Raw genomic sequence first — 23,572 nt, 5'->3', positions numbered from 1 at the left:
TCGTTTTCATTCCTGAACCTGAATATAAAGGACGGTATTCTGCATCCGCAGATTACGTGAAAACACGCAGGGACAGAAAATGCTGTTCTAAAAATATCTCTACTTTGAATCACCCGACAGTTTCAAGGATGATTGGTGTAACTAAAAGTGGCCGTGATAAAAGACGAAAAAAAACAGGAATCGTGCACTTGAAAATCGGCATCTTTTACAATATTCAAAAATAGTCCCAGTGACCCCATAACAGATCGATTGTTTGCGGCAGTAGATGTAGTATTAATCTTAGTATCTAGATTCCTTATGCACATGAATGAAAAAGGTTTCCGATCGCTTGCATACTTGAATGTGCTATATCAAAAGGTTTAAATGAAATAAGAAATGATGAAAGGGATTGTAAGAAAGCATGCGATGGAATGTAAAAAACTAATGCAATGCAAAGACTGGCATTCTGGAATATAATATATCGACTGGATGCTAACATACAATGATCAGAAAAGCACGTAAAATTCTGGAATATATTCAGACGTTAGAATTCTCTAGTATTGGAGTGGTCGTATTTCGAAGGATCTGGTTGGTTGACTCTTTTTCTGTTTTATCTAGTTTAATTACTTGCCAAAAAATATTACATAGACTAAATGGAAGAGTTTTAATATGATTGTTTATTTGCTTAAAGGACACGCTCTCAAAACCTGGCAAAACTCTAATAAGATATTTTTTTAACAAATTATTATAAGCAATAATTTTTCGCCCGAAATACCCATACAAATTGAAAATATCTCTGGATAAAAATCAATTCCCCGATGGGAATTGAACCCGTAGCCAACTGATTGCCGTTCAGCTGCCTTAAACTACTAAACTGCGTCTGCTTATTCCAAACCCGCCAAATAATAATAATAATAAATATTACCATTCGTTATTTCGGCTACTGGCATTATACCTAGCTCTCTCATTAAAAATTTAGGCGTATTAGATCTATCAAAAAATGTATATATATAGATGCAAAAGTCGGTCATTTTGTCATGTAGGATAACAAAAGATTTTTTAAATATTTATGTTGAGGGATCAGTAGGATTTATATGCCCTGTTAGAAGTTCTACTGAGCCGAACCCTCTGATATGAAAATATCTGGAGTCGGTGAATTATTTTCCAATTTGATCGTATTATACTTGTATTGTTTTGTATTTATTTTGCTTATATAATGCACTTGCATAGTGTTGATTGACTAGATGATCATTTGTGGAAAAGTGAGTGGAAAGGTTTAGTTTTTCCTATGGGGAAGATTCAACCCGGACATAAAATCGGAAGTAGCCGTTTTCGTAAAAAATCACTTCAAGGGTGCTGTAATAATATTTTTTAGTACTTAATTCAACAAATATTGCTTATAACACTTTTTTATATTCATTATTGCTTATAATAATTTGATATCCTTTTCTGTAAGTATAGAAAACCTTGTCACATAAACATTGGTTTATATTAAAAAATAATAAGATCTTTTTCTTATTATCATATGTTATGAAGGTATTATCCAGTTTTTTTATACGTACTTATGTTAATAATTTTGTATGACATAACTTATCTTAGCACCGCCCTTGTGATAGAAGATAATTCAGAATCGAAAGTAGCTAAAGATGTGAAAAGTTATTACGAGTATATAAGATTGAGACAGTTATTTTTCAATGTCTTTTCCCATCTCCATTCTGAATTTTTAACTGCCTCACAATATTCCTTTATTGAAGGTGCCATGGTCCCATTGGATTTGGGTTGGGAGACAATTTTAAAAGGACGTAAAAATAGTTTCAAATCGTATTCCCCAGCTTGGTCAGCATTGTCCGGGGCAACTAACCGGAATCGCCGATAGAATTCTGTATGGTTGTCATTTTGCCAGCATGTGAGCATACGTTTAAGCCACCTCATTATAAGGAGTACACAGTTTCCATAAACGGAAATAGACGCGATACTGTGAGAGACTTAGCACCGTTAGTACACCGGCCACTGAAAGAGGGCATGAAAAGGCGCCTGGAAGCACCGTGACAAATCTATGATCCGGGACTGATTTTACTGGAATAAAAACAATAATGTAATCTACGTTTTATTGAAACAACATCATATTTAAGTAAACGCGTTGGTAAATCGGAGAGTTTTGACTAATTTTCGTTACCTATTTGTCTTTAAAAAAACACTCTTCTCGTATAGGACCCAGTTCGAGAATGCTAATCATGCTCGGAGAAAAATGATCCTGTTAAAATAAGATAGCATTCCGATTTCCTTATAAAATATTAGTCGCTCAGAATATACGAGAACACGTGTTCTTTTCCTAATAAATATCATGATGCAATGCGACAATATCATTACATCAATATCAATGAGTTTATTAACTCCTGGGAGTACAATGCTTTATATAATATACTATATTCTGTATTGTATACTTTTAATAAATAAATAAAAAAAATATATATATTAGTTTTTATATGAACACGTGTTCTGCGTCCTCACAAAACATTAGTTTTAACTTATAATTTGTTAGGAAATCTTTCAATTCAGCAGTTAATAGTTAAATGTCTACATTTCCGTTTATAGCAGGAAAGCGAATAATTTGACCAAATATCAAATAAATTTACAGTATTTTATATAAGTAAGTTTATTCCGTGTGCCTTGTTATTTTTTATGTTCTTAACTATAACACCAATACAACAACCTACAGTCCTCCTCGGAACAGAAATCCCTATTGAGGAGTTCTATCAATATACATAACTTCCATTGTACTACAAATATAGTACTTATTCTAAATAATGCAAAACACGACGAACTGTACATTAAATAGTCATTAATAAAAAAGAATTAGGTACTGTTTATTAGTCTCTATGGCAAAGTTTATACATGATGTAAGTATAAAGTATTTTATATGTACAAGTTCAAAGTTCCACAGTCCCCCTCAGAAGGGTTTCCTGTTAAGGAGACCTGTAGTTTTAAAACAATAGTTTTGTATTTATTTTTCAGTTGTCTTTACATTGTTTTCATAATGTTTGCAAGTCAATTATCACTCTCTCAGCTATTTTTTTAAAACTTTAATTATAAATATATTAATTTTATTTTTTCATTTGGTAGAGCGTTGCATAGTTTTGTAAAATGGAATTTAATATTTTTCTTTCGAAAAGATGTATTGATCCCGGAAGTTACCAGTATATTTTCGCTTATTGCCCTAGTTTATTATTTATGTTGGTCAGTGGAGTATTCAGATATGTTTTTAAAGTTTAAATAAAACATTTTTCAATTAACTTTTTGCACATTATAGACTTAAAAGTTTTTAAATATTTCTTCTGTCGGAGTTCTAACCGAAACTTTTAGTATAATTGTCTATGGTAGTTCTTTATGGGATATGTTGAACCGCTCTGTGTATTATTTTTCCTGGATTTACGGAAGCGTATGTTTTATGCTGGTCGATAAGCATTGTTAATTTCTTCAATTGTTTGGTCGCCCAGTGGGGAGTAAAACTAATGACAAAATAAAGCTTAACTAGATGAGACAAATCTTCTCAAGTAAGCAATGTTGCAAAGGCCTTTGTTCAATTTATTTTTATTTAGTTGAAAATTTCATATTTTAGTTAATTTTATCAACTACGTTCCAAAAACAAAAATTTCCATAAACAAGCATTTATAATTATCTAGAACGTACCCAAACGTAATTGCGTAAAACTATATCATGAAAAAATTATTTTTTTTTCACCTTAGGTATTCACGAACAAAAATGGTCACAAGCCACCACTGTAATTACTGTTAGATAAATTACATTCAGATAAATTTATTTTATTTAAATAAATCTGTATACTTGTACAATATGCCACATTTGCTTGCTTAATATATTGCTTGGGGAAACTATAATATGAAATACTCTGAGGGTGGATTTCATAGTAAAACCTCTCTGCAGGCTAGCGACATCGGTGGTGGTAGAGTAATGTATGATTTAAAGTGAAAGTCCATATTCTGTTTTAGTATTTTGCAGAACGGCGACGGCCATAACATCCGGCATGAATAAATTCGTCCACCAGCGCCGGGCGAGCTGAATATTCATGGCGTTTTAATATTCAGCCGGAGCGATTGGTAAACACGATTCGATGTGGTCTATTCCACTCGGGACCCTCCAGTCCTCTCGCAGGACAGGCTAAAGTAGAAAGTGTGACGATTGAACATTAAACCCACGGAGGACGCTATCAAATACTATGCACAAAATATACTTAAATCAACAGAGCTATTGATGACCTCTTTGGCAAAACGTTGAATGTAGGATCCTTACTCAAAGAAGTAAGTAGCCTCGATTTGTAATAAAAATAATAATAATGTATTTATTCCAAAATGTGGGGAGTATAGTGCGATTTCGCACATCCCAGAAACCAAACAGATACTAGTAAAAAGCATTTAGTTACAATTAAAAAGATAAAAAATTAAAATGTGTAGAGCGTAAAATACGTTAGTGATATGTAGCTTCAATGCTACACGGAGCCTTCAACTTCTCTGGACTGGGGTGAGATTCCATGATAAGGACATTTTTGGAGTCATTTATCCTCTTCCTTAAACCTGACACTCACCCCTTTGTTCATGCTTAAAGCACTGCAGTATTAGGGAAGGCCTGACATGCAGGTTGTACTGAACGCGTAACCTCAAGCAAATTTGTGCCCATCAAAAAAATTAAAAAGCAACGCAGTTTAAGGGTGGAAGAAGCCAGAACGCCAGTATCGAAACTGAAACTGAAAACTGACTGCTTGAAATGATTTTAAATATCAAGATGAGAGTGGTAGGGTAGGTACTTCATAATTATATTTATTTATTTTCCCTATTTTGTATCTCTTTTAAATTCCTTCATCTGTAGGTACATACACCCCAATTCTTGGGATGCCAATGTTCCACTGACTTGGAGAGTAGATTTTTTATGTATTTTTGTCCGCCGTGCTAGGGATATCCCTGCATCTGTCATGGCAAACGTAATTCGACAAATATTAGTTGGTAATGTGTTCGAAATAAAAAAGTTTAAAAAAATGTAAAAGACACTGGGATAGTGGTAAAAAGCTTTCTAAAATATTCTGTTCTATTTTGAGAATGAAAGTATTTTATTCAATTTTCAAATATTTTTATTCGAGCACCAACAATCTGAGACCAGTGAGACTACGGCATCCCAATTGGAGTATGTTATAAGGTTGAAGGTTATGACTAAGGAAAATATTGTGGGTGATATGTATTGCTATGTTGGCAGTCCTGATGCGACACTTAATATATTAAATAATGTCTAAGAGTGTCAAAAAACGTCATGAGTCTGACACCCGTATTCAGAGTCGATCCTTAAAGTTGTCTAAGTCAAGTGTCAGCCTTACCTAAGCAAAGGTAAGAACCGTCCTTACCTTTAACGCTTCTATACAGAGTCCACACTTTGAGCTTCCTTTCCTCAGGTAGAGACCTTTTGTCTACGCCGAAAGAAAGGTGTGACGTCATCCGAAACTTGTCGATGTCCTGCTTCTACGGAAACAACATGCCCCGTTTTGGGACAATCTGTGTGTTTATCTATGCTGTTGTCTATGGATTTAGTTCAAGCGTCTGTCGTAAATAAGTAAATAACATCGGCCTGTCAAAAGTCTCTGTTACATCTTCAGTTGAGTGTCTCGAAAGTTTCCTTTTTAAACAATGAATTCTCGTATTATAATCACGCCGAGTGAAAGGCAATGTTTATTAGATTTAATAAACACATATCCTGCCGTTGCCAGCATTTCGACTAATCATCTGCAACTTGGCGAGAAGAAAAATGCGTGGGCCAAGTTGACAGATGATTTCAACTCAATCGCCGGCAATCAAAAGGTTTGTATCTTTTGTAATTGAAATACTAACTAGCCATCACGCCGTTTCCCCACAGGGATACTCTTTTTTCATTCATATACATACTCTTCTATTGTTCCGATTCCGTAATACTATTATAATACTGTATTATTGAATTCCTTCTTAGCGGACCCAAGCGCAGCTTAAGAAATGCTGGGACAACATTAAGTCAAAAAGGAAGATGGAGCTCTGCGAGGAAAAGAGGAGCAGGATGAAGACGGGAGGGGGCAGGCTGTCGCCAACTGTCTCTGATGAGCATCATCCCGTTGACAGCGTGCTGGACTTGGCCACCAACGTTGAACTGAGCTTTAGCAACGACAGCGATCGCGGTTAGTTTAAGAAAGTTATGTGAAATATTTTGGCTACTTGTTTATTTAACTTTGACCTTATTTCTTATAAAGTATTGTTTAAGTTTCAGATACCGCTGTGCCCAGCACCAGCACGTCTGCTTTATTCAGCATGCCATGGACTGACCAGTCGACGGAAGTGCCGGTGTTTGGTAAGTCAATTTTTGATAATATAATTGATTCTTATCAATTCAAAATGTGATTTGTTGTTAGATGGTAGTGTTCGCATTTCTCTGTAGGAACTTATTACATAATTTTATCAGTTGTCATGCTAAATCTTAAATAATTTTCGAGATAGAAATATTGCAAAAGTGTTTTTAATTTTCAGATATAACAAAAACACCGGAGGAAAGTTCAACGCCCCAGCTCAAGACGAAGACACGTCGCATTATAGCCAAGAAAGGTGACTATATTTACCTCTCTATTTGCTGTGATTACTTGCATTTTCGTACAAAGGTTCAAATAATGCTCGGAGTTCGGAGAGCTTTACTTTAACCTCTCGTTTTCCACCATAAAGAAAGAGGGGCCCTGTTGAAGATGCTGTGTGGGGAATGTTTTTGAGGAAGGAGTGAAAATGGGTCTTGAAGAGACCAATGTTGTAGGAGGGAGGAAAAACAGAGGCCAGCAAATCGTTCCACAGCCGAGCTGTTGATGACAAATGTCATCCGTGTACATGCAATGAATATGCTAATATCGATCACTTCGTCGGTAATCTGGCCTCATACAAAAGATGCATTAAACTTAATTTGTTTGCTAGTAGGTACCACGATAATACATCATGTAAACATAATATGCCTACCAGTACTGCACTCCAAAACTATTTAATGTACTAGAAATCATAGGTACTTGAAAAATTTATCAAATCGGATGACATAATCCAGGATTTCTTACTTTTTATATTTAAATCTTTGTGGGTACCTTTTAGAGATAATTTATATTTCTACATTTTTACTGTTTTTTTTCTTACTTTAAATTTTAATTTTTACTTGTAATTTATAGTTTGCACTTTATATTTACTTTACACTTACTTACTTTACTGTGTAAATAAATAAATATGTTGGGCGCGTGTTTGGCGTGTTTCCCGACTGTGCACTATGTCATGGGGCACAGAGTGTTATTTACACAAATAAACCTGTTATTTACATTGATGACTAATCAGCTTGCAATTTTGTGTTGTTTCACTAATCAGCTTGTAATTTTGTGTTGTTTCAGACTTGATACCATCTAGTGGGCAGGTGGTTCGGGACGAGGGCCAAGTGCGTTGCCTCAGAAGCACCAATCTAACAAAGTACGATGAAGAAATGCACGTAGTAAGGATGGAGACTGCCCGGGAGCAGAGAGAGACTGCCCGGGAGCAGAAGGAGACTGCCCGGAAGCAGAGGGAGACTGCCCAGGAGATTGCCCGGGAGCAGAGGGAGACTGCCCAGCAGATTGCCCGGGAGCAGATCGAGACTGCTCGGGAGCAGTCGAAAGGAGCTCGTCTGCAGAACGAACTTATAGAACTACAAATAAGAAGAGCGAAGGCAGAATTGGAAAAAGAGCTCGCCAATAAATAAATATGAATAAAAAATATATTAATCTCCAATAAATGTTTTATTTATTTTCCATTCTGTTTCAATTTTTTTGATAATGGACATTATTAATACATACATAGGTATATATTTAAGATAAACCCTTGTGCTCTTTCATAATTCAATACACAGCATAATTATAACATATTATAAAAAATATGACTTCACTACTCATTACATTAGATAAGGTGTCCTTTCACAGCATGACATTACACAGCACAATTACTATGCATTAAAAAATATGACTTCATTAGTCATAACATTAGATATGGTGTCCTTTCACAGTTCAATACACAGCACAATTACTATACATTATATATGGTGTCCTTTCACAGTTAATTACACAGCACAATTATTATACATTAGATATGGTGTCCTTTCACAGTTCATTACACGGCACAATTACTGACGTCACTATTCATTACATATATGGTGTCCTTTCACAGTTCATTACACATCACGTAAAATGTCTTTGGATAAATGCATCTCTTATCGTTCTGCCTGAAGCAGACTGCACCACCGAATTGACAGGTATATTTATACCCTCAAACCGCCCAAAATGCTGGTCGTTTGACGATATACATAAATTATGCAAAATGGCACACGCAACGATAATGTTTGTAGTATTACTTAGTTTATTTTCTAATTTCCTCCTCAGACAAGGAAATCTCCTCTTCCATACACCAAATAATCTTTCGACTACATTCCGTGTGGAAATTTGCGCCTTATTATATTTTTCTTGCCCTTCATTTGCAGGATTTAATACTGGTGTGAACATATAATTTGTCTGGCCATATCCGCTGTCCCCGAGAAGAATGCCTGTAATCCTTTTCTCCTCAAACTTTAGGCGGCACGCGCTGTTTTGAAATATCCTGGAATCGTGGGTAGAACCAGGCCACCTGGCAACTATGTCCAAAAATTCCAAACGTGGACCTGACACAGCTTGCACATTCAAGGAGAACCATCCTTTCCTGTTGCGAAAAGATTCCCCTATTGTTCGGCTTGGGCTCTTGATGGCAATGTGTGTACAGTCAATACATCCGACGACTCCTGGAAATTGGGCTCTTGAATAGAAGAGTTTCCGATTTTCAGCGTAGTCCTGGGGCCGTTGAGGAAAATGAATAAATTCAGTTATCCGTTGCGCCAATCTGGAGGAAATCTTTTGCACTACTCTGCTGGAGGTTGGTTGGCTCAGTTTGTGTAGATCTCCCGCAACAATCTGGAATCATATAAAAATATGTAGGTAGTTAATGAACATTGAAAATAATACAAGATGAACACTCCATCTAGATATTTTGTACATCTAAGGGCATCTGGTTAATTTTAGGTTGACATCATGTTTTCATTAAATAATATATGCATTCTTTCATTCTTTGTCGATTTCAAATCAGTACAGACATAATGTAAATAACAAGTTTCAGCATCACAAAATGTAATATTTTCGTTTCACAAAAGTAGAACATAATTTGACAATAGATATCTAGTAAAAAAGACGCATTTACCTGATAATTACCAGTAGCGTAGAATCGCAGCGCGATAGCTACCTGAATAACAGGAGGTATGGGCAAGCCTCTATTATTAACTAAAGCGTAATTCGGAAATAATAGAGGAATTAATATATGCATTACAGTTGTTTTCTCCAACCGATAACGATCCTTAAATTGCCGGTCACTGTAAAACTCCACGGGATTTTCAAAATCGCGTAAATAACGCCGCACGCTGCCCATATTGTCCGTGCCAACGTCGTCACGTGTATTGTATGGATCAACGATGTAATCCAAAAACTCGTTATCCATTTCCATGATCTCCATTTCCATAATCTGCATCTCCATTGTTTTATGTTTTCAACAGCAACAACCGCAACAACTGGGAACAAATCACCGACTTAGCAAGGCAAAGGTACCCTACCCACCAACCTCGAGTTTTGACAGCTAAAAGTCAAAGTAAGCAAGTATGCGCGTGCGCAGTGTCGTAGAGACTTCCATAGTGACGTCTCTGAATACAAAATTTTTTGAAATCTTGAGAAAGGTAGCTTCCTTACTAAGTGACGTCACACCGACTTTAGGCGTGTCTCTGAATATAAAACGGTGTTTTTTAAAGGAAAGGAAGGTTTCTTGAACTAAAGGATCGACTCTGAATACGGGTGTGAGTCAACAGTCTATTATTTTTTTAATAATCCCCGATATAACAATTGGCGACGAGGATAATCGAAAAAGTTAAATTAAAAACGAGTAATATTAAGTCCAGTGCAAAACAGTGATTTCATCTTTGTTTTTTTTTAATTATTTCAACATGTCTAAGAATACTTTGCCAGTGCCGCAATACGAGTCAAGCTGTGAAAGTTTCGGAATGTTTTTGGAACGTGTTCAAATTTATTTAAAAGTAATTAATATTACGGACAAAAAGAAAAAAATAGAAATCTTTGTATGATCATTGGTGCGGTAAATATAAAATTTTAAAATAAACAGTTCATCGTTGTAATACTTTAGAAAAAAAAATCAAAGTTAAATGAGTTTAATGTAAAAATCAATTTGTCAAAAAGTGAATTTTTTGTATCGTCTTTTGAAATTTTAGGTTTTACTTTGTCAGGTCAAGGCAAAAGTCCGTCTTTGTCGAAAGTTGAGAAATTTAAGTCTACTGGGTGTCCAGAAAATGTTACTCAACTAAAATCGTATTTGTCAATGTTGAATTTTTATAGGAATTTTATTCCAATGTGCCCTACTGTGCTAGAACCACTACATAATTTACTAAGAAATAATGTAGAATGGTGTTGGTCTGATGAATGAAGCATGTATAAAAAGTAAGTCTCTCTTGTCAGATAAAACTATGTTAGTTTTATTTGATCCGTCAAAACCACTGTCTTACAGTCGACTCCAGTGCATACGGTATCGGATGTGTCATAAGTCATATCGTAAAGAATCAAGAAATTCCTATAGCTTTTGAGTCTGCAACGTTAAATTCAGCTCAAAGAAATAAAGCCAATTGCACAAGAAAGCCCTTGCTATTGTTTTTGGAATCCAGAAATTTCATAAATATTTATTTGGTCGTCATTTTACTATACATATATACTGATCATGCTCCATTGTTGTCTTTATTTGCCAAAAACAAAAAAGTCCCTGTATTAGCTGCATCACGTCTCATAAGATGGTCTATAATATTGTCCGCTTACAATTATAAATTATTTTTTAAAAAAAGACTGAAAATTCCACAAGCTGATGTAATGTCATGTTTGCCAAGTGAACAACAATTTAATGTAGAGGAATGTAATTTTGAATACATGTCAACACTCTTAATTCCATTTTCAGAAGTTGAAAGTCATTCTGAAAAAGATGAAATATTATGAAGAGTTATTAAGTATGTTTCAATCGGTTGGATTGAAAACTTGTTAAATCCAGAAATTAAAAAATATTTCAAGTTCAGAAATTTACTGTCGGTCAAGGGAAAATGACTTTTATTTGGTGACAGAATTGTAATACCAGAATCTCTTAAGTCTAAAGTCTTAAATTTAATACAATATGGTCATCCTGGTATAGTCAGATCAAAAATTCTTGCTCGTTCTTATGTTTGGTGGTTGGGTATGAATCAAGATATTGAAGATATTATTTCTAGATGTGAAATGTGTCAGTCGGTACAAAAAGCTAACAAAAATGTGCGTCATAATTGGCCTATTGCTGAAAGTCCATGGGAAAGAGTCCATTTGGATTTTTTTTACTTAAAAGGTTCCAAATACTTATTAGTTTGCGATTCATATTCAAAGTGGATAGAATGTTTTTACATGAAAAATACTAAATATTCGGATTTGTTATCAAAATTATTTGAAGTTTTTTCCAGATTTGCGTTTCCGAAAACTATTGTTTGTGATAACGGTCCTCCATTTTCATGTAAATAATTTACTATTTTTGTAAAGAAAAATCTATTAAATTATTATTTTCTCCACCATATAATCCAGAGTCAAATGGATTAGCAGAACGATCTGTTCAAACGTTCAAAAAGATTTTAATTAAATTTATGTTTTCAAAAAATTCTAAATTTTTGTCACCAGCTCAACGTCTAATAGATTGTTTGTATAGTTATCGCTCCACTCCTACTTCTGTCACGGGTTTGTCTCCTATGGCTAAAATATTTTCGTATGAATCACGTACACCTCTTCATATTTTGTCAGAAGAAAATAATGTAAATAAAAGTAAGCAATCAAGAAAAAATGCATTGAAAGAGTATGAGGAAAACGATAATGTATTGGTATACTTAAGACATCTGAAAGGTGCTATGAAATAGGTTCAGGGAACTATTAAGTTAAAATTAGGTTCATTGGTGTATTTTATTCATTTAATTGGAGAAGGGGAAAAAAGGTCCATGTTAACCAAATAAAAAAAGTTGTATAAAGTTAAAATTAAATTATGAAAATCCCGATAAATGGTATGACTTGGGAAATCAAGAAGAAAAAAAATGGTATTGATCCTTTACCCAGCACTAGTGGGAAAAATGATGTAATAACTAGGGCTGGCAGATTGACGGAACCCCCTGTCAGATTTAGTCACAGTGATTATGTTTAAGTTTTTTTTTGGTCATTGTAAATTAGTGAAAAAAAAAAATTAAAGGAGGAAAAGATGAAATGTATTGCTATGTTGGTAGTCCTGATACGTCACTTGGAAGATATTAAATTATTTATTTATTTATTGGATGATTTTTATAGCGCCGCTTTTGCGAAATATCACCTCAGGGGCGCTGTACAGTTAATGCAGATATTACAAAAAAAAAAATATTACAAATTGAAATTGAAATTAAGTTAAATAAAATGAAGTACAGAAACAGGTGACACGGAGATGGAGAATCTCTGCAAGAATCCTATGTGGTGAGGAAACTGGACCAGCTGCTGCAGCGAGAGAGTCATTTCAATTTTAGAAGACAATGTTAGTGGTTCTTATTCGAAGTATGATACAGTTAAAAGTGACCGAGGGGAATAGGGTCCCATTAGCTCAGTTGGTAGAGCACTGTCCCGGAAAGACAAGGGTCCTGGGTTCGAGTCCCAGATGTGACCGTTTCCTTTTCTGATTTTTTTGTTTCAGATTTTCGTTTAGAAATCACTAATATTGTCTTCAATATTTAAATAATATATATGTTTTAATTGCATACCATCGTCGTTATTTGAAACTGTGATCTTAAATCCATGTATCATATCCATCCAGCACGAAGGTTATCATAATGCTTTATCTTTCAGCAAAAACCCATATCTCCTCAATTCTTAACTAACCATCATTTATTAAATACACAATTTGCATGGTGGGAATATGTAGGTACAATAATGATTACAGTTGAGTCAGGATAGTATAATAATAGTATAATAATTTTAATAATTTCAGTACAAAGGCTAACCAGACAAAGAACAGTTGTAACCTTGCCTGCCCTTGTACTCACTGATTCTAACCCGAAACGTGATGATATCGTATTTATGGAGGACATATAAATAATATGATAGTATGGACGTAATATAATAAACTCGTGTCTGTTTGTACCTTCATTATTTAATTTTCTCGTGTTGTCAGAGGCCTTCTCCACTAATTCAGCAAAGTTTTTGCACTCTGTGATTGGAGTTACTCATAAATATTGCGTCAATATGATACAGTTACAATATTCAAATCGTCATTTTTGAAAATGTCTAAAAGTTTTTTTGAGATTTATTATACTTTCAATTTATCTAAGTATCTTTAAGTCTAGACTTAACCCAAGAGCATAACAAAACATAAAACCCACAAATGAAAATGATACAAATATTATGAATACTTTCATTAATATATAATCAAATGATCTTTCGAAATACGATAAGTAGATATTCAAAATATATTAAACAATGCTTGTTACGTGACGCTGAATTGTTTAAACGTTTTTTCCGCTCCAACCAATAAGGAGGCTAGGATTAAAAATTTACAGGTTTGAAGTTATGTTGGGTTGGGTTAAGTTAGGTTGTTAGCAGTCCACAATGGAGTGCTGGTACCTACCCTGATGTATGGAAGTGAGGCATGGAACTGACAAAGAAAGGATGAAAGTAGATTGAATGCTGTTGAAATGAGATCCCTGAGGCGTATGTGTGGTAAAACCATGTATGATAGTGTGAGGAATGTGGATATCCGCAAAGAGTGCAAGGCTGATGTAAGCGTAATGAGTAAGATCAAGAAAGGGACGCTTAGATGGTTTGGGCATGTAGAGCGAATGAGCAAAGAAAGGAGTGTAAGGAGAATATACGATGCAAATGTGAATGATAGCAGAAGTCGGGGACGCCCGAGGAAGACATGGCTCGACCAAGTGAATCAGATACTTGAGTCGGGCCATGTCAAGAGTCAGAACAATAGAAGAGTATGTATGAGACGGTGTATGAATGTGAATGAGGCAAGGAGTGTGTGCCAGGACCGAGTTGTTTGGCGGTCCGTTATCTCTGCCTACCCCTGTGGGGAAACGGCGTGATGGTTAGTTAGTTAGTTAGTTAGTTAGGTTTGAATCTGCGCAGTGTGGCTTTGAGTGGAATAGAGCCACCCACGCCGGAGCGAAAACGTCATCTAATGACAGTTGACAAAACCACCGTACCGATTAAAGAACCAATATGTCAATTCGAATTTTACCCGGAGTTAAAATAAGCTAAATATTATACGAGTGCCTGTGAATTCCTCCACCATACGAGCGCTACCAAAAGAACTATATCATCGAATATCACAACCAACTCTTCCGTAAGTCACACTTGCGAATACGTATCTTTTTGGTTCAGCGATCGGAGCGTTAATTTACATAGGTTATAACCATTGTAATTTAACCCATGTGTCGATAGTCTACGCGATTATTGCGTAATGCACTCGTCAGATTAGTTGGACAGGGTTCTAACTTCACTTTATCTTTTTTTGAGATACGAGGAGTCAAAGTTTGCATAAACGATTTCTTAAAATCTATTTACTAATTTATGATAATGAGGTTGAATCTTGTCAGCAGTGTATTTATTTAATATATTTTAAAGAAAAATATTTAAATAGGATATATGCTTACCATTTAGAATATACCTAAACTTTCAGATAGAACAATATGGAAACAGTTAAGGCATAATAATTCATTGCATAACGTTCTAACTACATTTCACTAATGCCATTCCAAGATAGTGCCACGTCCTATGCAAATATGTTTTCTTTTAAATATGTTTAACTGAAATACTGTACACAAGATTAGATCTCAAAATCTGCTGCCAGATTTAACCGCCAGTTGACGGCTAGTAGTTACCTTTCGTAAAGCGATATGGACGTGGTAGATATAGTAATTCTTTACTTTTGTGTCGTAAGAAACGCAAAGCAAATAGAAGAAATTGGATTTATTCTCTTCTTCAGGAACGACACTCAAAAGTCTTATTTAATAATCATTTGAGGATCTCTGTAACTACGCAAACCGTTTTTTAACAATACAAGAATGTCAATGGAATCGTTTGATAACCTCTTGAAAAATATTAGAAATTTTACTATGAGTACTGATGCTTGTATGCGAGTTTGCAAAATTCCAGAAGAAAAATTACGATCACTTTATCCTTATGAGAAAATATCCCAGATTACTGTCAGATTTTCGATTTCTCCAATGAATTTCTCTGTTTGTAATCGAATCTGTAGCGAAACTTATTTTCAATCGAAATTTAAATTAGTTTTGGAACACAACACATTGGCTGCTACGACAATTGCGCGGAGACTGAAGGCAACCACATACTTAAGCCTTGTCCCCCTTGCTGTTACTATTTTTGATCAATTTGCCATGAAACTTGTCTATTATACAAGGTGTTATGTTGTGACTTACTTTAACCAGTGATTTCAGCCATTAATTACAGCAAAAAACAAAAAATAGAAATTTTGCTTTGTAGTGATTTTTTAACATATTTATAATTTTTTTTTAATATAAAAGACTTCCTCAGCCGTTTATCTGTTAAACCCCATTACTCAACTCTAATTGTCTAATACCTTTGTGAGTTGAAAAATAACACCAAAAATGTCATTGGACTACCATAACACGGGTATAAGCCTAGTATGGTACTTGAAAATTGAAATATTTAAAAAATCTATAAAATAAAAGAAAATAAAGACTTAAAATACTGCCAGGAATCAGTGGTAAAAGTAAAGAACGCCTCGTAACACCCTGTATATGTATTTTAGACCCATTTATCATTCATAAATATCTACTTCGTAATGTGGAGTTGTTTTGTTTTGTTTATAAGAATGTCTGTTTTATTTCTAAATACTTGAATTTTTCATCACTAACATTTAAAGTGATGCACTACATTTTTTAACATTTTAAATTGATCCGCTAACAATAACACCAGTTATGTAGATGTCTGTAAGGTTTAAATTCCCGCTTAACACCATCCACCTGTTTTGATTTATTATAGAAAAAACATCGCCAAAAAAAAACTTTATTTTTATTTTGCGGACATTTTGGCACAAATATTTAATTTTTTACGACCATTTTATAAAGAACTTAACTCGTCAAATTATAAAATAGAAAAATAACCGAAAATGGGTTCGTAAGTAGGATATTTTGAACGTTAAAGCAGTTTCTTTAGGCCTGATATATATATTTTTTCTAGGTGTATAATAAAGACATTTATTGAAAAAAGTTTTATTAATTTTTTTGGCTTTTAATATAATTTATTTTAAAAGCCAAAATGTTTTCTACTCGCTGTATTTAATTGATCTAGATCATTTCTAAGCGATCAAATTTTAAAACCAAAAAACATGATTTTGAATTACTATGTAGTACATCGTAATAAAGCATGGCTAAATAAATTAACCTTTAAAATTTTCAAACAGCATCATCTGTTATTAAAAAAAACGGGCTACTCCAACATCTCAGTGCTAATCCCGCTCCCTATTTTTCAGATTAATTGCAGTCAAAAAGTTGAGCATTTCATCATTACTCGCAGTTCAACTACCTCCGTCAACTTTTAATTACTCTTTTGGCGCGTTCTTCGGTTGATTAATTTCGCCATCAAATCTGACTGCCTCTCTCTCGCTTTTCTCTCTATTTTTTCTATTTTTCTTTGCGCCGCGGAACCTTCTCGGCTTTAAGCTTCCAGGAAACTTTTTCATTTACATTCAAGGATCTGTTTTTGTATAGCTATCAGTTATATATAGCTACCTTAAAATGAGAGGAAATAAATATTCTAATGAGATTATGCGTCAAATTATGGAGCATACTAATTTCGATATGTCTGTCTGCTTGTGTGACTCTGGTTCAATGAACTCGAATTTTCTTTCAATTTAAGTGTCATTTTCAATCTTGAAACTGTTTGTGTGAAGAATTCCGCCAAAGCTTAATAAAACATTCTATAAAAGAAAATTTTAATGTTACAGAATATATTTTTTTATTATTGAAGACAATTTTAGCGATTTCCAAACAAAAATCTGAAACAGAAAAATCAGAAAAGGATACAGTCACATCTAGGACTTGAACCCAGGATCCTTGTTTTGCTGATTGGTCTTGCCGATTTTCGTTTAGAAATCGCTAATATTGTCTTCAATAATTAAATATTATAATTTGAGGTTTTACTCAATAAATTTATTCCAAAAAATTAATATTTTTTTTTTGTTATTTTCAGAATCGGATTAGTCGAGAAATTAGATTATTCTGTAAAGGGTTTGCACTAATAATTCAATAAAAACGATAACCCTAATAATTAAAAAGATAACACGACAGAATGGTAAGACCAAAAAAAATTGACTGTAAATTGTAATCGATGTTTGAAGCTGATTCGATCGTGTTCAAATGTGAAAAGAGGAGATATGGATAGTCTAACCTTTACCTGATGAAAATTTCTGATGAAGATCACGACACAAGCAAGTTTAAGTTCTGAGATTTTAAGTTTATATCTCACATTAATTCCATAACACGATGACACTGATTTGGGGATTCAATTTTCCCGATTTAATTGCCAATTTTTAATAGTGACTATACAATTATTGGTAACAAGATAAGATAATTCACCATTGACATCGACAATATTACAAATGCCATGTGTTTTGTAAATAATTTATCATCCCACCGGCTGAGTAAATACTTAATTTTGAACTATTTTTTCTTCCCAGGCAAGACTTTGAAGGAAAGAAAGGAAAAAAAGAGATGACAATATTGAGGCGGGACCTTGGGATATGGAATAGCCCAAAGCTGTTTCAATACTAAACAAGCGGTGTTAAAGAAAGTAATTGGATATGATTTGAGATTTTCACGGCCAAAAACATTTTCGAGATTAATTTTTGGGTCATTATGACGAATTGCGCTTTCTCCACATATAGTAAACCTTTCGGACAGGGAAATATGGCCCATCATTAGGGTATAGTAACCCAAAAATGAATCAAGATAAAGTATTTTATTTGCTTATCATGAGATGCCACAAAGTGTTTTCTTCATATGAAAATTGGGTACTTTTAATTATTATTATTTTTATTATTCAATTGAACTTAACCTTTCCCCCACTGAATAAAACCAGTTTATTATCAATTGAAAATACTGTCTTCTAGAACGACGTCCAATTTAAATGCGAAGTCTTTTCTGTCTACCGGAAAATCCTTAGGCAACTTTACAGTCGACACGTGACCTACCGCTCAGAGATCCCGCGTCCCCCCCACCAACCCCTAATCTAAACACAAGTGAACCAAACTGACCAAAAACACTTATCGGCAAGACTGGCGAATACATTATGCAAAACAGCCTCAAAACTTAATATCGGACACATATCGGCTTAATGCCTCCATCAATATGCGGAAGTTTTATAAAAAGGGTTGATAGAGGTAACAGTTTCACAGTGGGTACAAAAACAATATAATATATATTTATCCATAACATTATTTCAAACTGTATGTACATACATTACATCGCATTATAAGTAAAGTTTATTTATTTATTTATTGCATCTCACTATACATAAAACACTTTTATTCTCATAAAAATTAACCTCACTAGGACTGAGCCTGTATTGAGGTTAACAATTTAAATTATAGTGAAGCAAACATAAGAGTAATCACAAACATAAATTAATTCTACATACAAACACAAAATATTTCAAAATTAAAGAAAAAAATAAGTATTAGATATGTTACCAGATGGGTAATTTGACAGTATATTGTAACAATATTTGAACCATATCTAATCATTAATCATTATTCAAAAGAAGAAGCAAAGTAGATAATAAAGACAGATAGGGTGACATTCAGTTTTTTGTAAATGGGACTTATATAAAATCTTATTATTTAAGAAAGGACAAGGATGAAAAAATATTAAGACTGATTTATTACTGAAAATATTGAGAAGATTTTATAAACAAAGTTTGAATAACTTTAATACATTGTAATTTAGAGTTTTTTTCATGATATGTTTTAAACAATAAACTGTTTATATATTATAATATGTGTTTTATATGAATACCGCCAACGATTTTTCAAACTTTCCGGAACCAAAGGTACTGTGGCATACCCAAATGGGGTATGTTGTGGGGATGAAGAAGTGGGGAGGGGAAGGATATATGAAGAGGGTGCTAGGGAAATACTTGGATCTTCAGATCTAATTGACCACCATAACACGGGCATGTGTCTAGCATGGTGGTCGAAAAATCCCCAATGCATGTAACAAACAATTCAATGAATAAAGTTACCTAAAAAAATAATAATAATTAACCGTGGCTAAATAAATAATCATTATTTAAATAAGCATTTGAATATAATGGCGTAGACCACGTCAATCTACGAAAACAAAAAAAAAATATTTTCATCCACCATAAACGAATTTTTATTTTGCATACAATTTGCAATTAATAATGTTATATAACTGGGATATTTTTTTACAGAAATATTGAAAGTCTTAAAAATCATGTTTTTTTTCTTCGTTATATTTAAAATTTTTATATTGAATATTTATTTTTAATGATAAACTAATGTTTATAAGACAATATTTTATGAATAGCATAAAGGATAAAAAATAATTAAAAGCAATAATAAGCCGCCTGAAATATCAATAAATTGAAAATGTCTTAATAATTATTTGGCGGGTTGGAAATAAGCCGACATAGTTCAGTGGTTTCAGAGCACCTGACCGGACATCAGAAGGTACGGGTTCAATTACCCTTGGCGGCATTTATTTTTACTCGGGAGTTATTTCAATTTATTGATATTTCAGGCGGCTAATTTTTGTTTATAATTATTTGAATATTAATATTTTTGGTATTGACATTTCCACTACCTATAATGATGTATTGAAAAAAATCAGTTTTTAACACGTTTAATTTTTTTACCGTAGCCGATTTCAGCTTATTATATACTTCTTTAGACTGTACTATTATTCCTCAAACTATGGTTTATGTACACAACATTTTCGGGAGGGGATGAGTGGGTTCACACGGATGGTAAGCAATGATTTCATTACAATTGTGTTGATTTTTTCATCATTGTTGCTATGTAGTGTTTCGCAGTTGAATTTCCAAATATTTGTTTTTTTACCAACAGGCATAATTACCTCGGCTTAAAAGTTTAATTTACTTTTTTTTAGAAAATTGCTTACTTTAATGGTTTAAACACAAGTATTACAGTTGTTAAATATGTGTAGATTGTTTTTATTGATATATCAATCAAAATCCCATATAACCAAGAATATAATAATTAGGTAAATTTTTTACACATAATGAGAATCTTCAAAAAAAATGGCTTAATTTTTTGTTTTGTTTTATATACTGTTGTTTATGGAACATTTTGCATTTCACTGACTCCGTATACATTTAGAAATTACTTTTTTTAACAACTAATTAAAATTTTAATACAATTATATTAAATTTTATAACATAATAAAAGCTTAATTCAAAACGCTAGTTATTTAGCAGCAACCGATTTTCATAATTCACATACTAGCTTAAAGCTATTTATAATTTGCATTATAGAAATAATACCTTAGGGCTATTAAAAATATTTTTTGCTTACAAATTTAAATCCATGTTTTATTTAGATTGAAATTATTATTGTATGTTGAAACCGTTCCAGAAAAACATGTGAAAAAAAGTAGGCATTTATGAGACTAGGAAACATGACACGTTTTTTTATAAAATCAGTTTTAAAAGCTTGTATTAATTCGTTCATTTGTGTACTTAGATAAGCAAAATACGTGCATCAGAGAAATATAATGATTTTAATAATGAAATAAGTGCTTAAGGCTGGCCGCATACATACGTTTTCCGTATTCGATTTCCGAATTCGTTTTCCGTATTCGGAATTCCGTGAGACTAGCGCAAACGTTCGTTTTTCTTCATTCGGAATGTATAAACGTCAGTACCAGTGTTGCCAACAAGGGCGATACATCGCCATTTAGGCTACTCAGAGCGCCGAAATCGGCGCCGAAAAAATCTAAAAGGCGACTGGTCGCCAATTCAGCTACTTCAAAAACATCAATTTTAAACATGTCCCGAAATTCTCTAGCCACCCCTCCCCATGAATTTTTTTTATTTTCTGGGGACAATTTTTTTTTTTTTTAATTCTCTAGCCACCCCCCCCCCACGAAATTTTTATTTCCACGTAAAAACATCAATTTTAAACATGTCCCACCTAACAGCAAATTCGGCTACTTTACGCTACCTTATGTATGAGAAACGGCGATATTAGGTCAAGATCTGTTGGCAACACTGAATTACTGAACGGAAATTTCCGAACGTTTGCGTCAGCGCAAACAAAATGTATGCAAGAGTTGCGTTCCACATGACGTCATTAGGTTTTTTCCATTCGGTTTCTCCGAACGCCGCGGCTTGCATTCGGAATGTGCGTAAGGAATTTGTTCCGTTCGGAACTAAAACGAAAGTGTGCGGCAGTTAATGTATTTTCTACTGATTCCGTGCATTCGGATGTCCGAATACAGAAAACGTATGTATGCGGCCAGCCTAATCAATAGCATTAATATGCAAATTCAAAATCAAATTTTAAATCTCTATTTTCCGTAAAGTTTTAATTGATGATATGTAATTAAATAACACAAAAGCAAATAATTCACTTCAATGAACCATTTGCATGGCGGAATGTAGAATGAACATCCCAAATTTATTTATTTAGAGTCGACATTCGTGAAAAGTTTGTGAATTCGCATGGAAATTATTTAACGGCTGGACTCTGTAACGGGCTTTGTGCAGGCAGCCGACGGTATTGTGCCAGTTTCATTAACATAAGAATCTAATTTAGAATCACTTCTCTCAAATGATTTTGAATATCTGTTCAAATATTATTCTTTTTTATCGTGTCTCTCTAGATCAGAAAATATCCGTTCAGAATCCGTGGAAAATAAGAAAACCTTGTGGTTCTTGACTTAGTGATCTAAAACTGATTGGGAAAAATTAAAAGTGATCTAAAAAAACTATGGAATGATTTATAGAAGACAGTATGTTCTCTTTAATTAAAATTCTTTACATGGAATAAAGTAGAAAACAAGAAATGCCTTGATAGCGTGTTTCGTGTTTCAAATACTTGTCTACTAGAGCCGAAGACTGCAAGGCTGATGTAAGCGTAATGAGTAAGATCAAGAAAGGGACGCTTAGATGGTTTGAGCATGTAGAGCGAATGAGCGAAGAAAGGAGTCTTAGGCGAATATTTGACGCAAATGAGAATTTAAGAACAAATTGAGGAAGATATGGCACGATCAAGTGAATCAAATACAAGAGTCGGGCCGCGACAAAAGTGAGAATAATAAAAGAGTATATATGAGACGATGTATGAATGTGAATGAGGCAAGGAGTGTGTGCCAAGACCGAGTTGTTTGGCGGTCCATCCTCTCTGCCTACCCCTGCGTGAAACGGCGTACTGGTTAGTTAATTAGTAGGTTACAGACTTAAATTTCCAATACAAAACTACCATGTTCACAAAATTCAAATGGAATGGAGATCTACAATGTCAGGCGAGTGTAAGTGAGGCAGAGCGCTGGGATATTGAGTTTAATGGAACATTGGTTTCAATTCAAATGTGTATGGAAGGCAATTTCTAATTTTGTTCTTTATTCTATGTTTATTGAGTTACTTGCGTTTACATGAGTCATAAATTAGTATGATTTTGACCGAAGTAATATTTATTGTATATTGAGTTATTTCCTATAATATGTTACGTATATTAACTAATCTGTACATGGTTATATTTCTTTATTTAAAAAATTATATTTTTGCAACAAACAGAACAGGAAATTATTTTTAAATATATTTATTCGTCAGTCTTTCAGGCAATTCATCACACATCTTTAATCCTTAGCTTAATTTCTAATTGGCTTGGGTAGAGGGGAGTTTGAAAATTGGTAAAATAATTTCACTTAAAATAAATCCATTGTTAACAGCTATTAATGACAAACCTAGTAAAAACTTAGAAAATAATCTTATTAAAAACAATATTTTTATGATATAATTCATTTTGCATTTTCACGAGTATTTGGTTCCTTAGAATAGGCCATTTGGCAACTAATCGATATTTGTTGGTTGATGACCTTACGAGAAAGGATAATATCACATGTATATGTTATTTAAATAAAATATAGTGCTTTGTGCACGACATTAGAAAATTTTTGCTCTGGATTGAAAAATTAGAATGATTAATCTATTTAACTACTTCTCTACCTCATCAGAGTAGGACACTTAACTAGAAAAACTTACAATATTACATAAATCATGTATTTCATCAAAACCTTGCTCAGAAAACAAAATATTACTGATGTATTTTTTAGAGCAATTGCTTTCATTACTTTATTCAGGTGTAGCTAATTTGTAACTACAATTTTCTTCGTTCAT

General features: G+C 33.5%; 1 protein-coding gene across 1 annotated transcript; it reads left to right on the top strand.

Moving 5' to 3' along the window:
- Positions 1-5,313: 5,313 nt before the first annotated feature.
- Positions 5,314-7,758, top strand: LOC149417290 (uncharacterized). Its single transcript, XM_089640572.1, has 5 exons — positions 5,314-5,837; positions 5,983-6,184; positions 6,274-6,354; positions 6,531-6,605; positions 7,415-7,758. The coding sequence occupies exons 1-5, from the start codon at positions 5,667-5,669 to the stop codon at positions 7,756-7,758; spliced, it is 873 nt and encodes a 290-aa protein (XP_089496698.1). The 5' UTR covers positions 5,314-5,666.
- Positions 7,759-23,572: the final 15,814 nt, after the last annotated feature.

The sequence above is a fragment of the Hesperophylax consimilis genome, chromosome 15, assembly GCF_061612785.1.
Source record: "Hesperophylax consimilis isolate HC1 chromosome 15, BYU_Hcon_1.0, whole genome shotgun sequence".
Taxonomy (NCBI): domain Eukaryota; kingdom Metazoa; phylum Arthropoda; class Insecta; order Trichoptera; family Limnephilidae; genus Hesperophylax; species Hesperophylax consimilis.
This window is presented reverse-complemented; position numbering and strand designations above follow the sequence as displayed.